We start from the raw sequence: 20834 nt of genomic DNA, 5'->3' as shown, positions 1-20834 counted from the left end.
GTGGAACCAGGCCTGACAGCCTAGCAGCCTGATGCCAGGCCTGTGATCGTGGTCCCTTTGCTTTTCTGCAGCCCCTACATATGCAGACACAGCTCAGTTCAACTGGAGCTGAGCCCTGATGGAGGAGTCTTGTCAGAAGTACTTAGGGCCAGACTGCTAAGCTTGGGTACCTGGTCAGAATGATTTCACCATCACTGGGGAGACATTGAAGGTTTTGGGAAAAGGAGGGAAGTGGTAAGGACAGTGTTGTATCTGCCGGATGCCCTTCAGAAAGCACTTAAACTACTCTGTTATTCTTCAAACACAAGGTTTCACAATCTCAGCCCTACTGACTTTGCTGTGGGGATCTGTCCCGTGCATTGTAGGATGTTCAGCAGCATCCCCGTCCTCCATCTACTAAATGCCAGTAGCACCTCCTGCACACAAGCTGGGGTAGCCAAAAATACCTTCAGACATTGCCAAGTATCTCCTGAGGGGCAAAACCACCCCAGTTAAGAACCACGGCAGTAGGAACCATTTCTTTCCTAACTTGTACCCTTTCTTTTTCTGCCCAGGGTTTCGGGAGGTTTTCCATCATGATTATTGCCTTGTTGGGGTTTGCCATTTTCTTGCTCCATTGTACAACTTGTGAGAAACCCCTAGAAGGGATCATCTCCTCAGCCTGGCGCTTCACACACCCCCTTTATAATGTGACCATCTATGAAAACTCTGCTCCCAAGACCTACGTGGAAAGCTCTGAGAAAATGGGCATCTATCTCACAGACCCCCAGTGGGCAGTGAGGTACCGGATTATCTCTGGAGATGTGGCCAACGTGTTTAAAACAGAGGAGTACATGGTCGGCAACTTCTGCTTTCTGAGAATAAGGACAAAGAGCAGCAACACAGCCGTTCTGAACAGGGAGGTGCGAGATAGCTACACCCTCATCGTCCAAGCCACGGAGAAGACCTCGGAGTTAGAAGCTCTGACCCGCGTGGTGGTCCACATCCTGGACCAGAATGACCTGAAGCCCCTTTTCTCCCCGCCTTCATACCGAGTCACCATCTCTGAGGACATGCCCCTCAAGAGCCCCATCTGCAAGGTGAGCGCCACGGATGCCGACCTGGGCCAGAACGCCGAGTTCTATTACACCTTTAACACAAGGTCGGAGATGTTTGCCATCCATCCCACCAGCGGGGTGGTCACCTTGGCTGGGAAGCTCAACGTCACCTGGCGAGGGAAGTATGAGCTGCAGGTGCTGGCTGTGGACCGCATGCGGAAGATCTCAGAGGGCAATGGATTTGGCAACTTGGCAGCACTGGTCATCCATGTGGAGCCTGCCCTCAGGAAGCTCCCGGCCATTGCCTCAGTGGTCTTGGCTACACCAGAGAGCAGTGATGATGCCACCTATGCCACGGTGGTGGTAGATGCAAAGAGCTCAGGTGCTGATGTGGACTCACTGGAAATTGTTGGTGGTGACCCTGGAAAGAACTTCAAAGCCATCAAGTCTTACGCCCGGAGCAGTGAGTTCAGTTTGGTTTCCATCAAAGACATCAACTGGATGGAACACCCTCATGGATTCAACCTCAGCCTGCAGGCCAGGGGTGGGAGCAGACCTTCTTCTTATTCCCAGATCAGGGGCTTTCACCTACCCCCTTCCAAACTGGCTTCCCTCAAATTTGAGAAGGCTGTTTACAGAGTGCAGCTTAGTGAGTTTTCCCCTCCTGGTAGCCGTGTGGTGATGGTGAAAGTAACCCATGCCTTCCCCAACCTGAAGTATGTTCTAAAGCCATCCTCAGAGAGTGCAGAGTTTAAACTGAATGCCCGCACGGGGCTGATCACCACCACGAAGCTCATGGACTTCCATGACCGAGCTCAGTACCAGCTACACATCAGAACCTCACTGGGCCTGGCCTCCACCACTGTGGTCATTGACATCATGGACTGTAACAATCATGCCCCCATGTTCAACAAGTCCTCCTACTATGGCACCTTTGATGAGAACATCCCTCCAGGCACCAGCATTTTGACTGTTACGGCCACAGACCAGGATCATGGAGAGAATGGATATGTCACCTACTCCATCGCTCGCCCAAACTCTGTGCCCTTTTCTATCGACCCTTACCTGGGGATCATCTCCACCTCCAAACCCATGGACTATGAGCTCATGAACAGAATTTACACCTTCCAGGTATGGGCATCAGATTGGGGATCCCCATTTCGCCAGGAAAAAGAAGTGTCTGTTTCCCTTAGGCTCAAGAACTTGAATGACAACAAGCCTATGTTTGAGGAAGTCAATTGCACTGGGTCTATCCATGAAGACTGGCCAGTAGGAAAATCAGTAATGACCGTGTCAGCTATAGATGTGGATGAGCTTCAGAACCTAAAATATGAGTTTGTGTCAGGCAACGAACTAGACTATTTTCATCTAAATCATTTCTCTGGAGTGATATCCCTCAAACGCCCTTTAAGGAACCATACTACTGGTCAACCCATCAACTATTCCCTGAAAATTACAGCCTCAGATGGGAAAAACTATGCCTCGCCCATGACTTTGAATATTACTGTAGTGAAGGATCCTCATTTTGAGGTCCCTGTAAAGTGTGATAAAACGGGGGTATTGACACATTTCACAAAGACCATCCTGCACTCTGTTGGGCTTCAGAATCAGCAGTCCAGTGATGAGGATTTCGCTTCCTTAAGTGCATATCAGATCAATCATCATACCCCTCAGTTTGAGGACCACTTCCCACAGTCCATTGACATCCTTGAGCGTGCTCCTCTCAACACCCCCCTGGCCCACCTGGCAGCCACCGACCCTGATACTGGCTTTAACGGCAAACTGGTCTATGTGATTGCAGATGGCAATGAAGACGGCTGCTTTGACATTGAGCTGGAAACAGGGCTGCTCACTGTAGCTGCCCCCTTGGACTACGAAGCCACCAGTTTCTACAACCTCAATGTAACGGTGTATGACCTGGGCACTCCCCAGAAGTCCTCCTGGAAGCTGCTGACAGTGAATGTGGAAGACTGGAATGATAATGCACCCAGATTTCCTCCTGGTGGGTACCAGGTAACCATCTCAGAGGACACAGAAGTTGGAACCACAGTTGCAGAGCTGAAAGCAAAAGATGCTGACTCGGAGGACAATGGGAGGGTTCACTACACCCTGCTAAGCCCCACAGAGAAGTTCTCCCTCCATCCCCTCACTGGGGAACTGGTTGTCACAGGACACCTGGACCGGGAATCAGAACCTCAATATATACTCAAGGTGGAGGCCAGGGACCAGCCCAGGAAGGGTCACCAGCTCTTCTCTGTCACTGACCTGATAGTCACATTGGAAGATGCCAATGACAACTCTCCCCAGTGCATCACAGAACTTCACAGGCTTAAGGTCCCAGAGGATCTGCCGCCAGGGACTATTCTAACATTTCTAGATGCCTCTGATCCTGACCTGGGCCCTGCAGGAGAAGTACGATATGTCCTGTTTGATGATGCCCATGGGACCTTCCATGTGAATCTCATGACGGGGGCACTCAGTCTGGAGAAAGAGCTGGACTTTGAGAGGAGGGCTGGGTATAACCTGAGCCTGTGGGTCAGTGACAGTGGGAGGCCCCTGGCCCGAAGGACCCTCTGCCGCGTGGAGGTGATCGTCCTGGATGTGAATGAGAACCTCCACCCTCCCCGCTTTGCCTCCTTTGTGTACCAGGGCCAGGTGCGGGAGAACAGCCCCTCGGGAACCTCAGTGATGGCAGTGGCTGCCCATGATGAGGACAGTGGCTTGGACGGGGAGCTCCAGTACTTCCTGCGGGCTGGCACCGACCTTGCAGCCTTTGGCATCAACCAAGACACAGGTACTGGGAGTGGGATGGGATGGGAGGGCCAGGTGCTGGGAGAGGATGGGCCTAAGGGAATCAGGCACTGTCTTGAGAGAAGTCAGGCTATAGGCTAAAAAGAACAATAAATAGGGACACTCCTTCCTGTCCCTTTTATTTTTAATTTATATACATATATATATATATATACACTATATATAGTATATATATGTATATATACATATGTGGGTGTATGTATGTATATCCATTGAAGTTGAATCAACCATCTCACACACACTTGTATACATACACACACAGACAAAAACATATATTACATATATATGCTTATAAAAATAATGTATCATAGTTATAAAATTTTTATATATAATTTAAAAATGAATGTTTCTCTGTGTCCCATCTCCCCAGATATAATCTCTATTAACAATTTGTCCTATAATCTTCTAAATTTTTCTCATTGTATCTGATATATTATCACTTTTCATTTTATTATTATGAAAACATAATACAACAGATACTAATTCTGAGACTTATTTTGTCACCAGGATATCTTATATGTCAGTACATATAAATCTTCTTCATTCTTTTTTTTTTTTTTTTTTTTTTTTGTGGTACACGGGCCTCTCAGTGTTGTGGCATCTCCCGTTGCGGAGCACAGGCTCCGGACGCGCAGGCTCAGTGGCCATGGCTCACGGGCCCAGCTGCTCCGCGGCATGTGGGATCTTCCCAGACCGGGGCACGAACCCGTGTCCCCTGCATCGGCAGGCGGACTCTCAACCACTGCGCCACCAGGGAAGCCCTCTTCATTCTTTTTTAATGGCTGCATTTGTTCATATACTTTTACTCATATGCAGTGAGTCTCTACAGGAAAAACTCTTAAAAATGGAGCTCTTGGGTCAAAAGATAATATTAATAGATATATAATATCCATATATCCATCATCCATAGATGTATAATTAATATCAACGCTAATAGATATTTTCAAATTGTCCTCCAAAAAGGTGGCACCAACTTATTTATTCCTCTGAAGCTCCACAGAAAATAAGTGCAATTCAGCAAACACTTACTGGGCACCCTCTACTTGTGAGGTCCTGAGATAGGCACCTTGGGAGAGATCCCAGGTGAATAAAAGTAGGTCCTTCTTGATGGGATGATTTCTCTCCAGGGTAGAGGGCAGGGTGATGTGGTAGAAAGAGCATTAGATTGAGAGTCAATTCTAGACCCAGCTCTTCTGCTTACTTGCTACATGACCTTGGTCAAGCCATGCTCTTTCTCTGGGCCTCAGTTTCCCCATCTGTCAAAGGAGTAAGGTTCCTTCAGCTCTGAGATGCTATGGCTTTGAGTACAGGCTTTGCCCTCTCATCTGGGTCTTTCCAGCTGAGTGTGACCCATAAGAACTTAGGCTACAAGCCTCTTCTACTCACTCTTGGACCCTGTTCGACTTCTAGAACAGTGCTAGTTCATAATAAGCAATTTGTAGATGAGTGAACCAATGAATGAAGCCAAGTCTCTAAAATCATGAAGATGAGGAGAGGCGAACAGCAATTTATTTATCAAACCCCTACCCTTGAATTGGTATCTATAAGGACTTGAAGCTTGAAGGAACCAGTCTAAGGAAAAATATAAGGAAATCCCACTTAGAGAATGTGAAATGAATAAATTGGACTCGGCTTGAAGTAGTCAGGAGAAAGTAGGTCAACTACCATGGTCTTCTGGAAACCCTGCATATGCCCACATGCCCAAGTCATGGGCCTATCTTAGCAGAGAAAGGCTGTGAGAGGTTCTACAATAAGGATATGAATTTCCCTGTGTTTAACTCAGCAGCTCCCATGCATATCAGCCACAGTTCCCTTTTCTCGTGGAATACTTATTAATATCCTTTCCACAGTACCATTTCAGGATTGTTAGGTAAAGTGCTTTCTAAAGCTACTTTGAGCTCTAAAATATTTTGGGTTTGGTGATTGACTATCCCTAGGAATGATTCAGACTTTCGCACCCCTGGACCGAGAATTCATGTCCTGCTACTGGCTGACAGTACTGGCAGTGGATAGGGGTTCCACCCCACTCTCTTCTGTAACTGAAGTCTACATTGAGGTTTTGGATGTCAATGACAACCCACCCCAGATGTCCAGACCCGTGTTCTACCCCTCCGTCCGGGAGGATGCACCCCTGCACACCTCGGTGCTTCAGCTGGATGCCTGGGACCCGGACTCCAGCTCCAAAGGGAAGCTGACCTTCAATATCACCAGTGGCAACCATATGGGATTCTTTGTTATTCATCCTCTCACAGGTAAGGACCTCAGAAATCTGGGAGCATAGGATTATCTACAACAGTGCTTCTCAAAGTGTGGTCCTAGAATGGCATCATGAGCATCACCTATGAACTCGCTAGAAAGTCAAGTTCTCAGGCCCCATCTTAGACCTACTCAATCAGAGATCAGGGTGGGGACCAGAAATCTGTATTTTAATATGACATCCAGAGGATTTTGATGTGTGCTAAGTTTGAGAAGTGCTGCTCAACAAAGTCCATCTCTATGGGAGAATAAGAATATGTCAGTTTTCTTTCCTTGGAGCCTAGGGAAGCTAAGCAGGTTCCCTAGGTGGTCAAGCTGGGACTATTTCAGACCTCCAAGTGCTCCCAACTGACCATTCCTGAGAATCACAAGCCACAGGTTGAATCTCTTAACTCTAGTCCCAAACTGATCTCAAGCCTGCTCACGGCACGGTGGCCATACAGATCCACTTCAGAGGAACCAACCATCTCACAAAGGTCTATCCTCAGTCCAAGGCCATCTTGGATGGTTTAGAGGAATCCAGAGGTCATTGGCTTGTAGCCGTGAACCAGATGTAGCCCACAAAGCTGTTCTGTTTGGCCTGCACAAGCTTTAAAAAGTGATTTTTCAAGTTGTTGCCAACATTTAAAAATTTGGAAATTTTGCGAAACATTCCAGATTTCTGGTTGTTCTTAAAATAACCAGAAGATCTGGCCACATGGACCGCACATCCCACGGGGCCACAACTGCCCGGAGCTGACAGCAGCTCCCTGTGTACAGCAGGTGTGTCCTCTGTGCCCACAGCCCCCTCACGCCCGACTGTGTTATTTCCGCCTGCTTCCTGCAACTACGCTGCCTGCCTGGCTCCCAGGAGAAGGTGAGAGCCATTTCCCACTGCTGCAGGTATGGCTCCAAGGCCACATGTCCCTCTTGACCATGAACAACAACCCTATTGCAGAGAAGGCTGACATTCTCTCCTTCGAACCCAACTTCCCATTCTCCAGCTCCAACTGACTCTTGTCCTGGAAGGACAGAACTCTGGCAAGACTGGAGGAAGGAGAAGGGGAGAGAGCTGGCAGCAGCTTCCTGATCCTTAAGGCAAAAGGGAGTCAGGAGGAGCGATGGGCCTGGGGATCCTGAGGCAGACAGTGGGCGGGGGATACAAGTGCCCCTTTGCCCTGTGACATCTGTTTGGAACCTTTGACCTCGGGGAGTGGATTAGTCCTCCTAGAAGGAGGATGCTTTTCTCTTGAAAAACAGGCCTAAGCTGGCTCTCTGCCTGGGCCCACTCTGTCCCTCCCCTTTTGGAAGAGGGAAGAGATCTCTCACCTAAGGCAATAGGTTCTCTACTTCTTCCAAATCCCTGCTCTGTTCACTATCAACAGTTCCCTGACACCAGGTCTGGCAAAATGCCCCAGAGGGCAGAGAGCTCTTAGTCTTCCTACAGTTGAGAAGAAATTTTTATCAGCATGAACATTGGAAAATAAAATAATAAGTCAGCAATGATTCCCCCACCCACCCACCCACCTTTCTTATCCACATTATATTGTCCTACTTCCATACTTGGATCCCTTGGATGGCTTCCCTATGCCCTTAAGATAAAGCCAGACCCTGCCGTGTCCCACAGACTTGTGCCTGACCAGGCCCCTGCTTTCCTTTCTGGCTTCATCTTGCCTCTCTTGCTCTATCACTTGCTGGATCCAGCCACATGGCCTGCCTTGGTCCATGCCCTCTCCTGGCACAGGGCCTTTGCACATGCTATTCCTTCTGCCAGGAGTCTCTTCTCTCTGTTTTCAGGCTAACTCCTGCTCTTCTTTCAGATCTTGGCCCAGCTGTTCTTTCCTTAGAAAAGTTTTTCCTGACACTATAATACATCTCCCAGCAGCATCTACTTTTTAAAAACACTTATCACTTAGAACATTATATTCATTTATGTGATTATTCCATTAATTATCCATGTCCTTCACTAGACTTCAAAGGCTTTCCAGAAAAGGAGCCTTGATTTTTTTTTTTTTTGCCCACTATAATATAAAGTCCCGGCACACAGTAGGACCTCAATAATTGGGAAATGAATGAAAGAATCTCTGCCAGCATCCACAATCTTTTGTTAAGCCCAAGACTCATTTATTCAGCAAACGTTTAAAGGTGTCTGCCCTGATGAGGCATTTAAATTACGTGCTGTAGAGAGAGAGGGGAAGATATAAAACATAATTTCAGGCCTTGAGGAATCCAATTCATCAGGACCATGAAGATCTGGATGTAAAAAAAAGCTATAGAACCAGTGTAAAGAGTACCACATTGGGACTTCCCTGGTGGTGCAGTGGTTAAGAATCCGCCTGCCAATGCAGGGGACACGGGTTCGAGCCCTGGTCCAGGAAGATCCCACATGCCACAGAGCAAGTAAGCCCGTGTGCCACAACTACTGAGCCCACGAGCCACAACTACTGAAGCTTGCGTGCCTAGAGCCTGTGCTCCGCAACAAGAGAAGCCACCGCAATGAGAAGCCCACGCACTGCAACGAAGAGCAGTCCCCGCTCGCTGCAACTAGAGAAAGCCCACGCACACAGCAACAAAGACCCAACACAGCCAAATTAATTAATTAATTGATTAATTTTTTAAAAAAATTATTAAAAAAAGAGTACCACATTGTTAAAATATGAGTAGATGTGGTGCTGTGACTGTTTAGAAGAGAGAGGAAGCTGCTCAGTGTGGTAGACCAGCAACAGCTTCATGGAACAGGGGTGGCTATGCCGAGCTGAAGGATGTGGAGGATTTGACAAGCAGCAGTCTGGCAGGGCACCTGGGCAAGGACCGTGACAGGAGAAATAGCCAGGAGGGAAAAAGATGCAGGTCTTGTTGAAGACAGAGCAAGTATGTCCATTTTCTTTTTTTCCTTTTAGTTTTTTCTTCTTTAAAAAAAAATTAATGGTGAAATAATTGTAGACCTACAGGAGAGTTGCAAAGAGAGTTCTCATACACCCATCACTCAGCTTCCCCTAATGTTAACCTAGCACATTTATCAAAACTAAGAATTAATACTGGTGCAAGGCTATTAAGGAGAATACAGACTTTACTAAGATTTCCCCAGTTTTCTCTGCTAACATCCTTATTCCCATCCAGGACCCCACACTACCTCTAGTCCTCAGGTGTCCTGCCTGACCATTCCTCAGTCTTTACTAGTCTTTTATGAGCAAGTAGGCCCATTTTCTAAAGGCATATCCATTTCCACCACTTATCAAATGTAAGATCTTGGGGAAGTTACTTAACTGCTCTATGTCTGAGTTTGCTCACCAGTAAAATGGAGATAATAATAGCTACCTCTTTGGTGGTGGGGAAGACTAAATGGGTGAGTAGATGGAGATATATAAGGAGCTTTGAAGAATGCCTGGACGTGTAAGAGCTCAGTGAGTGCTGGCTCTTATGATTCTGAGGAAGGGCAGAGGGGGGAGAGGAAGCTGGCAGGGTAGGTGGGGTAAGACCTAGATGGCAGTGGGTCAGGGTAAAAAGAGTAGAAGGATCTAGAATCCATTAGAGGTGGAATCAACAGTAGTTATAAAACCACTGGATGAGGGAAGGGAGGGAGAGGGAAGGGGCTGAGATGGGGTGATAGGGGGACATTTGTTTGGAGGAGAGAAATGATAAGAGCTGAATCAGCTGAATGCCCGCCTCGTGCCAGGAAGGGTCCTTGGTGGACCCTCACACAGCCCCTTGGGGGTGGTTCCACCATGTCCCCATCCTACATGGGCACTCCCTGGAAATCCTGACACCAACCTCAGAGGGGCGACGAGGCTGAGAACACGGGCAATGGCCCAGGAGGCCAGGCAGCAATTCCAGGGACACTGGCCCTGAGAAGATGGGGGGGAGGCAGTGGTGAGAGAAGGGAGAGAGAGAAAAGAAAAACCAGAGATGGAGAAAGAGTGACAGATTCCAAGATGCAAAGAGGGGGAAGGGAGAAAGGAAGCTCTGGGAAGGCAGAGAGAAGGAGAATGGTGAGGGATGAACAGAGAGAGGGGAGAGGGGATGAAGAGAGAGCAGGACTGAGACAGAAGGAAGGCTCCCAGCCAGGGCCCTCTCATCCCCACACTCTTCCTGGGGGGCACCCGGATGCTGGGCCTTCCCCATGAGGCCCCTCAGCTTGGGGACAAGCTGGGTGGGGCAACCTGAAACAATATTCACTCTGTCCTAGAGGAATGCATCTTCCTCTCTAGCTGTGGGGCTTTCCAGGAGCCTTCTCGGATTCCTCCCATGCCTGCCGTCATTGAGGGAAGAAAAGGCGGGAGGACAAGAAGGCAGGCACATGGCACAGACAGAGGTCACTCCTCACACCACACTCCCATTTCCAGCACTGGAGGCCTCATCCCCAACACCGGATGCCCGTTTCTCTCATGGAGCCCCCATCCCCACACTTCATTCCATTACTCCATCATTTAATTGCCTAAACAAGATCAAGAAACTTACTGAAAGTTTTTAGAACACCCGCTGATCCCCTACCAAAAGCTCTGCTTTCAATGAAAAGAGACCTCCCTACCCAGCTAGGACCTCTCAGTCTATGGGCGTGGATGCCTCTCTAGGCCCCCAAAAACCTTGAGCTTGACTTTCCTGATGCTTGCAGAGAACCGGCACCTTCTCGCCTTTATGGCCTCAATTTATAGCCATAGTGTCTAGAAAATGAAAACCAGAATTACAGACCACTAAGTTCACCTTCCTGAATGTACAGAGGAGCACTCCACTGGCTCACCTGTGCCAGCCCAGTATGGGAAGAGCCGGCCCTAGGTCTCAGATGGATAAGAGAATTACAACAAAGGAGTAAAAAGCCACCGCTCTGTGATTTCTCGTGAACTGAAGGCAGTGACTGTGATCCCTGTTATAACTCCTGATGAGCTGCCTTTTTCACTCAACAATATACTGTGCTCAGGACCCTCCTCATGGTGAAAGCAGGAAGTAGGTGGGAACCTCCGCTCATGCCATCACCTCAGCTGTCCTCTCCCCTTCCTCTCTTCCCCTTCTTTCTCTCCAGAGTTCCATTTCCCCTTCATGCTCTTGCTCTCTAAAGATGAGAAGAATTCTGATCTAGGCTTTGAATGTAACCCTAGAATTTATCCCAGTAAAATGGCCCTGGGCAGAAGACCTACATAGACATTTCTCCAAAGAAGACATACAGATAGCCAACAAACACATGAAAGGATGCTCAACATCACTAATCATTAGAGAAATGCAAATCAAAACTACAATGAGGTATCACCTCACACCAGTCAGAATGGCCATCATCAAAAAATCTAGAAACAACAAATGCTGGAGAGGGTGTTGAGAAAAGGGAACCCTCCTGCACTATTGGTGGGAATGTAAATTGGTACAGCCACTATGGAGAACAGTATGGAGGTTCCTTAAAAAAGAACTACCATACGACCCAGCAATCCCACTACTGGGCATATACCCTGAGAAAACCATAATTCAAAAAGAATCATGTACCGCAATGTTCACTGCAGCTCTATTTACAACAGCCAGGACATGGAAGCAACCCAAGTGTCCATCGACAGATGGATGGATAAAGAAGATGTGGCACATATATACAATGGAATATTACTCAGCCATAAAAAGAAACAAAATTGAGTTACTTGTAGTGAGGTGGATGGACCCAGAGTCTGTCATACAGAGGGAAGTAAGCCAGGAAGAGAAAAATACCGTATGGTAACATATATATATGGAATCTTAAAAAAAAAAAGTTCTGAAGAACCTAGGGGCAGGACAGGAATAAAGATGCAGACGTAGAGAACGGACTTGAGGACACGGGGAGGGGGAAGGGTAAGCTGGGACGAAGTGAGAGAGTACCATGGACATATATACACTACCAAATGTAAAACAGATAGCTAGGGGAAGCAGCTGCATAGCACAGGGAGATCAGCTCGGTGCTTTGTGACCACCTAGAGGGGTAGGATAGGGGTGGGAGGGAGACGCAAGAGGGAGGGGATATGGGGATATATGTATATGTATAGCTGATTCACTTTGTTATAAAGCAGAAACTAACACACCATTGCAAAGCAATTATACTCCAATAAAGATGTTAAAAAAATAAATTAAAAAAAATAAAATGGCCCTGGGAGCCTTTGCTCCAGTCTCCCTCCAACCATCTCTCCCCCAGGTCTCCTATCCACTGCCCAGCAGCTGGACCGAGAGAACAAGGATGAACACATCCTGGAGGTGAGTGATGCAGCTGAACCCATTCACTAGGTTTGAAAACCTCCTGCAGGAGGCCAGGCTGGAGCCAAGCCAGGCCTTGGGGCCACATGCACGTTTCCAGGCAGTGGCTGAGGAGGGTGCTGACTCAGAGAGGAGTTGTTACTTAAGCTGAGCCTTGCTGTGGTTAGTGGTTGAGACTCTCAGGGTCTTCGCTGGCTCTTGAGCACTGTGAAGGGAAGGAATCTGAAACCATGTGAGGGCTGGACAGGAAGCACTGATAGATTAGCAATGCCTGCAGTGAGTATAGGAAGACGGAGCAGTACACGTGGGCTATGCACTTGTCCAGTGTGCTTTCCAGTCCATCCCTGCACTCTAGAGAGAGTCACCCAATGTCAAACACTAGGTCAGTAGCAGAGCCAGGATGAAAACCCTGACCTTTGTCCTCTAGCTCTGTGCTCTTTCTAGGACGTCTCTGAAATCACATAAGCATCCCTGGTGACCATTCCAATGAGAGGTGTCGGTCTTGACCCAGAGGGGATTAAATCAGAAGGAATCTAGTTATATCCCCTCCTGCACTATCCACAACTAATGAATAGGCGTCTCTTCTAGTCTTAAAGATGTCAGCTGGGAGGGACACATATTCCTCAGCAGGAATTTTGCCTTCTATGCTCCCAGGCTCTGGACGTTCCCTTTGTATGAAACAGGCATTACTAGTAAGCAGCAGCCACACAGCCCTCTAGGGACTGAGGCATTCTCCACAGTTCAATAGAGGCATTTACCTTTAAACAGCAAAATATATTAAGAACTCGGAATCATTTAAAGTGGAAATGCCCCTTCTCATACTGATGCATGGGATGATTTGCCCCTACCTGAAACAGCCCGATTCTGAAATTGTTTTCGTGCCTTTACTCTGTCTCTTGATATCATTTCATGCATTGGGTGGCATGTCTGACTCCAAAGGTACCGCCCATGCCTCCATTAACATCTCCTCAATTATTTTTTTCTAACCTCCAGTAGCTTAAGGAAAGCGAGAACAAAGCTTACCAGAATTACGAGCAAATAAAAAGTAAATGGTCTCCGAGAAATGGCCATTTGCCTCCTGAGTAAAGAGTTCTAGCTTTTGTCTAGAGCCTCTGTGACTCTTCTTCCACTTCTTTCTGGTTTCTTTCTCTGTTCTTGCTCGCTTTCCCGTGGGCGAGGTTACCAGAGAGCTGGGTTCCAAGAAGGTAAGGTTATGATAATAAAAATCACGAGCGTATACCAAACAACAGATGGACTGGTATTTCCAGGCTTTTGAAAGCAGCGGTAGTGGCAGAACTGTGTTGGGTGGCGATACATATTCACTGCCTTGCGTTTGTCAACTCACACTGGATTCTGTCCCCAGGTGACTGTGCTGGACAACGGGGAGCCCTCCCTGAGGTCCACCTCTAGGGTGGTGGTACGCATCTTGGACGTCAACGACAACCCCCCTGTCTTCTCCCACAAGCTCTTCAATGTCCGCCTTCCAGAGAGGCTCAGCCCACTGACCCCTGGGGCTGTGTACAGGCTGGTGGCTTCAGACCCGGATGTGGGTCTCAATGGCAGGGTCGCCTACAGTATCGAGGAGAGTGACGAGGGGGGCTTCAGTATCGACCCGGTCACAGGCGTGGTGTCGTCCAGCAGCATCTTCCCAGCTGGAGAGTACAACATCCTAACGGTGAGGGATGGATGGAGGCCGTGGAGGGGGAGTGGCGTACCTGGTCAGGGATTTTCTTTGAGGATACAGGAGGAGGGAGACAGCCTTCAGGCTTGACGGAGGTAGTACTCCCCTCCGTGGCTTTCTCCCAGAGAAATTGGGAATCCCGACTTCAGCCAAAAGATCAGAATTCTGGGCCTTTCTCTTTGAGGGCAATAAGGTCCTTGCCTGGGAAATCCACCCTATTTAGAGATAAAGATTTTAGTGAGAGGAGCAGGGCTTTGAAATCAAGATAAGCCTGGGGTCCAATCCTGGTACTGCCATTTTACAACTGTGTGGCATTGGACAAGTCACTTAAACCTCGTGAGCCTTTGTTTCATCATCTGTAAGATGAGCATAAGAACATTTTCCTCGTAGAAAGCCAATATAGCAAGTGGCTAGGGCCTGGGCTCTCATGTCAGTAGCCTGAATCCAACCCCAGCCTCACTGCTGGCCAGGCAGACATCCCAGGCAGGTGAATTCACTATGCTGAGCCCCGGTTTCCTCCTGCAAAAGGGAGGTGATAATAGTACCTCTCCGAGGGCTGTCAATAGGATTAAATTAGATATTGCACGCAATGCTTTTAGAGCAGGGCCTGATAATAGGGAGTGCTCAGTAAATTCTAGTTTATTATGATGATGGCTGTTGGGAAGGGTAAAGGGCCCATGCATGGAAAGTCCAGTTCAGGAAGTAGCACACAAAGCCTTCAGATAATAGTGGCTTTGATTAATTTTTTTACTACCTATGAGTTTCTGGAGCACAGTTCTATGTTCTGTTCACCACTGTGCCTGCTGCAACTGGCTTGGTGCCTGTTTACGTCAGCTCTCAGCTGTGTGTTGAATGGATGAACCAGTGGACGAAAGGCCAGCTCAGTCAGTCACAGGGCGCTCTGTCTCCTGGCCTGGCCACCTGGGTCTTCTTGTTTCTTAATCCCAACCCTACAGTCAAAGCCTCAACTTCTGGCCTCTTTTCAGGTCAAGGCAACAGACAGTGGGCAGCCACCGCTCTCGGCCAGTGTCCGGCTACACATTGAGTGGATCCCCCAGCCCCGGCCCTCCTCCATCCCACTGGCCTTTGATGAATCCCACTACAGCTTTACAGTCATGGAGACAGACCCCGTGAACCACATGGTGGGAGTCATCAGTGTCGAGGGCCGACCTGGTCTCTTCTGGTTCAGCATCTCAGGTGAGGGCCCAAGGGTCCCATCCTTGTAAACCAGCCCTAGTCCTTAGGACACAATCCTTCTGAGCCCTCTCAAGGTCACACTCCGTGGCAGCTGCTGTTTTGGCCATGACTGGTGATTGCCTCTTCTCTGGTCCTTTGGGGCAGTGGGTAGTCAGACCATTGCTTCTGCCAAGCTTTCCTTCACACCAGCTGTGATCTCAGGTGCAACCTCCACGGTCTCACTGGTAACCCCAGCCAGAGCCAGACAGGGCCTCAGTTATCCCGAGTTCCTGGGAGAACTAAGACAGTGGTCCAGAGAGACCCAGAGGAGAAAGCACAAGTTTTATGTTGCCTCTTCTGACTCAGTGTGAACATCAGTATAGAGCTGACTTCACTGACCATGAGCCCGAGGCCAGCTGTACCCTGGGGCCCTGCTTAACGTTCTGGTCCCAGGTTCCATCCTCAAGATCAGGGAAAGGGTCTATTTTTTTTGATTTTTTGATTTTTTATTTTTTTGCGGTACGCGGGCCTCTCACTGTTGTGGCCTCTCCCGTTGCGGAGCACAGGCTCCAGACGCACAGGCTCAGTGGCCATGGCTCACGGGCCCAGCCGCTCCGCGGCATGTGGGATCTTCCCAGACCGGGGCACGAACCCGTGTCCCCTGCATCGGCAGGTGGACTCTCAACCACTGCGCCACCAGGGAAGCCCAAGGGTCTATTCTTGTAGTGGGAGACACTTGGGTCCAAGCTCTCATGGCCTCCTGTGAAATTCCTTTCTGTTTCTAAATCAAGATTTTGTTAAAACATCTTGGGGTGGGGCGTGGTTCATAGATTCCTTTGGGAACCTGAGGAATGTTTAGGTCCTCTTCCCAGAAAGATGCATGTGATTGCACGCGCGTGGACACACACACACACACACACCCCTGCATGCAAATTTAGGGGTTTTATAGATTCTCTGAAACCCAGTCAGGGATTCCAGGTCAAGAATCTCTAATCTAAGAGCTTCAGTACCCCCTGAACCATGAAGTCCTATTACAGAGATTCCCAGCCTGCTTCAGAGGTTGGATACCAGCCTGTCTCAAGCTTTTTGACCTCCTAGATTCACTTCCAGTTCTGATTCACTGCTCTTTTTAAGTATTTGACTTTTTTTCTTATAGGACATTTAGAAAACACAAATGAGTACAGAGAAGAGAATAAAAATCACCTAAACTCCTACCAATCCGAAGATAATCCCCTGTTATCATTTTTATGTTTCCCTCTAGTCTTTTCCTTTATATACCCATACACTTAGGGTTATATGAAAATATTGTCATATAACCTTTTAAGATATATCATGAACATATTTCCATGTCACTAAACAAATTTCTACGAGCAGACATTTAAATAGCTGCATGCTAATTCTATATTTTGGATTCTCATAGTTGATTAAAACAATTCCCTCTTGTTGAACAGAGTTACTTCCATTTTTTCCCATGTCTAAGCTGCTTTAGACTATGCAAACTACCTGTAAGCCATGATGTAGAGCTCCATTACTCCTGCATGTTTCAATTCTAGTAGCAGAATACATTCTAGCACAAATTTTGGTCTTCCTCTGGGACTCTTCAGTCCTTCTAAGTGTACCTCTTCCTGAACCATCACTTGGATCTTCAAAATAATTTGACAATAAGTTGAGAGGATCAATTACCACCTCCTCTAGATCTGCCAGCCACATCCCATAGTACTTGTGCTACTACTGCCTACATCACTGAGGTCGTGTGTGCTTTCCTCTTACCACCCATCCAGGTGGGGACAAGGACATGGACTTTGACATTGAGAAGACCACAGGCAGCATTCTCATCGCCAAGCCTCTCGACACAAGGAGGAGGTCAAGCTATAACTTGACCGTGGAGGTGACCGATGGGTCCCACACCATTGCCACCCAGGTGAGAGGCCTCACTGGGAACCCTGAGTTGAGAGGAGATGGGAGGCCTACTTGGTTGGAAGGCAGCTGTGCTCACCACTGTGCCACCATTGCACACTGGGGCCTCTTTAGTTGGGATGAGGATACAGAAGGCTCTCTGTGCATGTGGTGTACCTCAAGGAACACTGAATTTGGAATCAAGGTTCTGTGCTCTAGTCTTGTCTGATCACTCTCTATGTCTGTGATCTTGGGAGAATTCTTGTTCCCACTGTGGATCTCTAGATAATGAGGGGTTTTGTTTAAATGAGCAGGTTTTAATTAAAGGTAGAGTGCCACAGGGGCTACCATAGACATAAGGAATGATGGTAAGTGGGGCTCTGGATTTCTACTCTGGTTTCAGCCAGTTTTATTTGTTTCATATACTGGAATTGCACCCCAAAAATTGCTTCTGAAGAAAAGGCCCTTCAACAAGAATTTTGTTTTTGAAAACCCCGAAACTGCATACCATCTGAAAGCCCTGCGATTTTGAAATCCTATCATTCATTCAACAAATATTTATCAAGTGACTGCTGTGTGCCAGGCCCAGTTGTTATGGTGGAGAACCAGACAGACAAGGTTCCTGACCCCTTGGAGCTTACAGTCCATCTTCTCTTTCATTCTCCTCCCTAGGTCTACATCTTCATGATTGCCAATGTTAACTACCATCGGCCCCAGTTTTTGAAGCCTCATTATGAGGTCAGAGTTCCCCAGGACACACTGCCTGGGGTTGAGCTCCTTCGAGTCCAGGCTACTGATCAAGACAAGGGCAAGGGCCTCATCTACACCATACACGGCAGCCAAGACCCGGGAAGTGCCAGTCTCTTCCAGCTGGACCCAAGTAGTGGTGTCCTCGTAACTGTGGGGAAATTGGACCTGGGCTCGGGGCCTTGCCAGCACACACTGACAGTTATGGTGAGTTAACTGAACACTGGGTAAGGATGTGCTTGCACACGATGTGTGGGGCGGACATGCTTGGAGGCGTGCCGCAGGCTGCTGAGCCAGCTGTACTGATGCTCGTAATGATAATCCATGAGATGAGTTGTGACATTTCACGGCCTGCCAGAGGCACCTTCCATAACGGATGCCTGGGAGTAAGGAAAGAGATGGGACAGCTGCCAAAGAACCCCCTGCAAACTTGGCTTTTTCTGGGCTCACTCCAAATAGCCCCCAAGAATTCTCTCCTTGCTCCATGACTGCACGATCACACAAACTCACATAGCGTCAGAGCTGGGAGGGACCCAGAGACCATCCCACCCAGAGCAAAAGCAGGTATATAGGGAACAAATGAAGGAGGACTTGACTCTTAGGGTCACGTGCCTGCAGTTTTATGACCCTGAGAGTGAGAGCTTCCTTAAATGTATGCCCTACATGCCTCATTTGCCTCACTCTAGTCCCAGCCCTGGTCCCACCCATTTCTCTTATCTTACGCCTGAGGCCCATAGAGGAAGAGAGACTTGCTCACCATCATACAGTTCTTTACGATGGAACCTAAATCAGAGCCAAGCCTTCCCGACTCAAGGTTCTTAAGTGTTAGTTTATCATCCTCTGGGCACTTAAATATATATTAAAGGCTCTGAGAAGTCCTGCAGCAAAGAAAACTTCAACTCCATTTTAGTGCAGTGCTCCCTAAATTTATTTGACCATAGAATTTGTTTTTTTCCTGAATAACGTGTTGACATCTTGAAGAACTAATATTCTCTGAGAACCAATTTGGAAAATACTGCTTCTCTGCTTATTTCTGCCTTTCTCCTGAAATGGAATTATCCTGAAAATAGCTAAGCCTAATAATCACGAATTGACAAATTTATTTAAGAAGAAAAAAGAACGTAACTGAGAGCAAAATTTAAAGGAATAGAGAGTTACAATTGTGTGCCTTTTTCACTGGCATTCTCTGTCATCGACCTTAATCTAACCGTCCCTCCTCCCATTCCACTTGCTGCTCATCCCATTGCACCCTTGGACCCACAGGTTCGCGACCAGGAGATGCCCATCAAGAGGAACTTTGTGTGGGTGTCCATTCACGTGGAGGATGGAAACCTCCACCCTCCTCGCTTCACCCAGCTCCACTATGAGATGAGTGTTTCTGACACCACAGCCCCCGGAACAGAGCTGCTCCAGATCCGAGCCATGGATGGTGACCGGGGAGCCAATGCTGAGGTCCACTACTCCCTCCTCAAAGGTGAGAGGCCTGAGTTAGGGACATGAGGGGAGGGACTTTGGCAGTAAGGGAAAGCACCAGAGGCATGGATCTGCAAGTTATTCAAGTGCCAAGCTCGCTAAGCTTTGGCAAATTATCATTCTAAGGCACTCCCTGGGACTATAGTGACCTAAGTTAATGCACTTTCAAAGGTGGAAAGAACAGTAACAAAGGATTACTCAAGTTATGGGAGAATTTACATAGAGAATACATATATATTCACCAACAACCACACATGTAAAGGATGCTTATGAAGTTCATGTGACATTTTAAAAGATAATATCTCTGTGTATGTACAATAAAAGGGACCTATAAATACTTGGTAAGATATACGGCATAGTTTTAGGAGTATTTTCTTCTAAGGCCACATCATGATTTCATATCTATTATATATATATTTTTTATCTTAAAAATAGGAATATTACCTGTGCCAGAAACTAGTTGTAAAGATTAAAAGAGAAAATGTATGTTAACACATGCTGTAAACTGTAAAATATTATACAAGTGCCAGGGGTTATTACTATCATTGATATGTGTTAATTATAAGTAGTTAATAGGACAAAAATGATAATATCCAGTACCCAACTAATTAATCACGGTTAGATTAAGGTCGATGACAGAGAATGCCAGTGAAAAATACACACAACTGTAACTCTCTGTATTCCTTTAAATTTTGCTCTCAGTTATGTAATGTCTGATAATTCATAACTGATATTTAATAATTATTGTTATCTTTAATATTCATTAATACTTCATAGAGCTAGCTGCTGCGGACAATCAAAGATGAGAGTGACTTAATCTCTGCCCTAAAGGGGCATAATAATGTTCATTTATTGCTTGTCAGTATCTTATATACTTTAAGGATTCAGAACTTTTTACATTTTCTTTTTTTGAAGAAATGGAAGTTGTTATAACTTGTCATACGGCAGAAATCTATTCATCCCTGAGGAATAATAATACAAATTATAACCCATTAATTGCTTACTTTTTGTGACTTATGAAGTATAATCACAACTTTTATCTCACTGACAACCCCACTGATATTGGTATTAATTTTATTTTACAGATAGGGTTAGTTTTAAAATATTCTTCTGATTATAGAAATAACACTTGCTGGTTCTTTAAAACCTGGAAAAACCAGGAATGTATGAAGAAGCAAATAACATTCAGCCATGGTTCTCATGACCTAGAGAAAATAATTTCATGTATTTCCCTCTTATTTTTTTCTATGCATCATTCTACAGTGGTAAGATCAAAATGAATATACAATTTTGTTCCCTAATTTTTTCTCTCAGCAGTAAAATAAAAAATTATGATTATGTTAAATAGTTTACTTGGCTACTTTTTTTTTTTTTTTTTTTTTTTTTTTTTTTGCGGTACGCGGGCCTCTCACTGTTGTGGCCTCTCCCGTTGTGGAGCACAGGCTCTGGACACACGGGCTCAGCGGCCATGCCCCCCGGCCCAGCTGCTCCGCGGCATGTGGGATCTTCCTGGACCGGGGCACGAACCCGTGTCCCCTGCATCGGCAGGCGGACCCTCAACCACTGCGCCACCAGGGAAG

The 20834-nt window shown here is 47.0% G+C and overlaps 1 protein-coding gene across 1 annotated transcript in view; it reads left to right on the top strand.

Annotated features, from left to right (window-relative positions):
• Positions 1–575: 575 nt before the first annotated feature.
• Positions 576–20834, top strand: part of FAT2 (FAT atypical cadherin 2) — a gene marked incomplete at both ends in the record, with an annotated part of 67501 nt that continues 47242 nt past the window's right edge. Inside the window, 8 exons of the mRNA XM_081231622.1 lie at positions 576–3831; positions 5786–6100; positions 12223–12281; positions 13645–13956; positions 14949–15159; positions 16920–17059; positions 17707–17988; positions 19045–19255. Coding sequence (XP_081087748.1) covers positions 576–3831; positions 5786–6100; positions 12223–12281; positions 13645–13956; positions 14949–15159; positions 16920–17059; positions 17707–17988; positions 19045–19255 — 4786 coding nt within the window. The remainder of the gene's footprint in view (positions 3832–5785; positions 6101–12222; positions 12282–13644; positions 13957–14948; positions 15160–16919; positions 17060–17706; positions 17989–19044; positions 19256–20834) is intronic.

This window comes from Mesoplodon bidens (assembly GCF_964165515.1).
Source record: "Mesoplodon bidens genome assembly, chromosome: 4".
Taxonomy (NCBI): domain Eukaryota; kingdom Metazoa; phylum Chordata; class Mammalia; order Artiodactyla; family Ziphiidae; genus Mesoplodon; species Mesoplodon bidens.
This window is presented reverse-complemented; position numbering and strand designations above follow the sequence as displayed.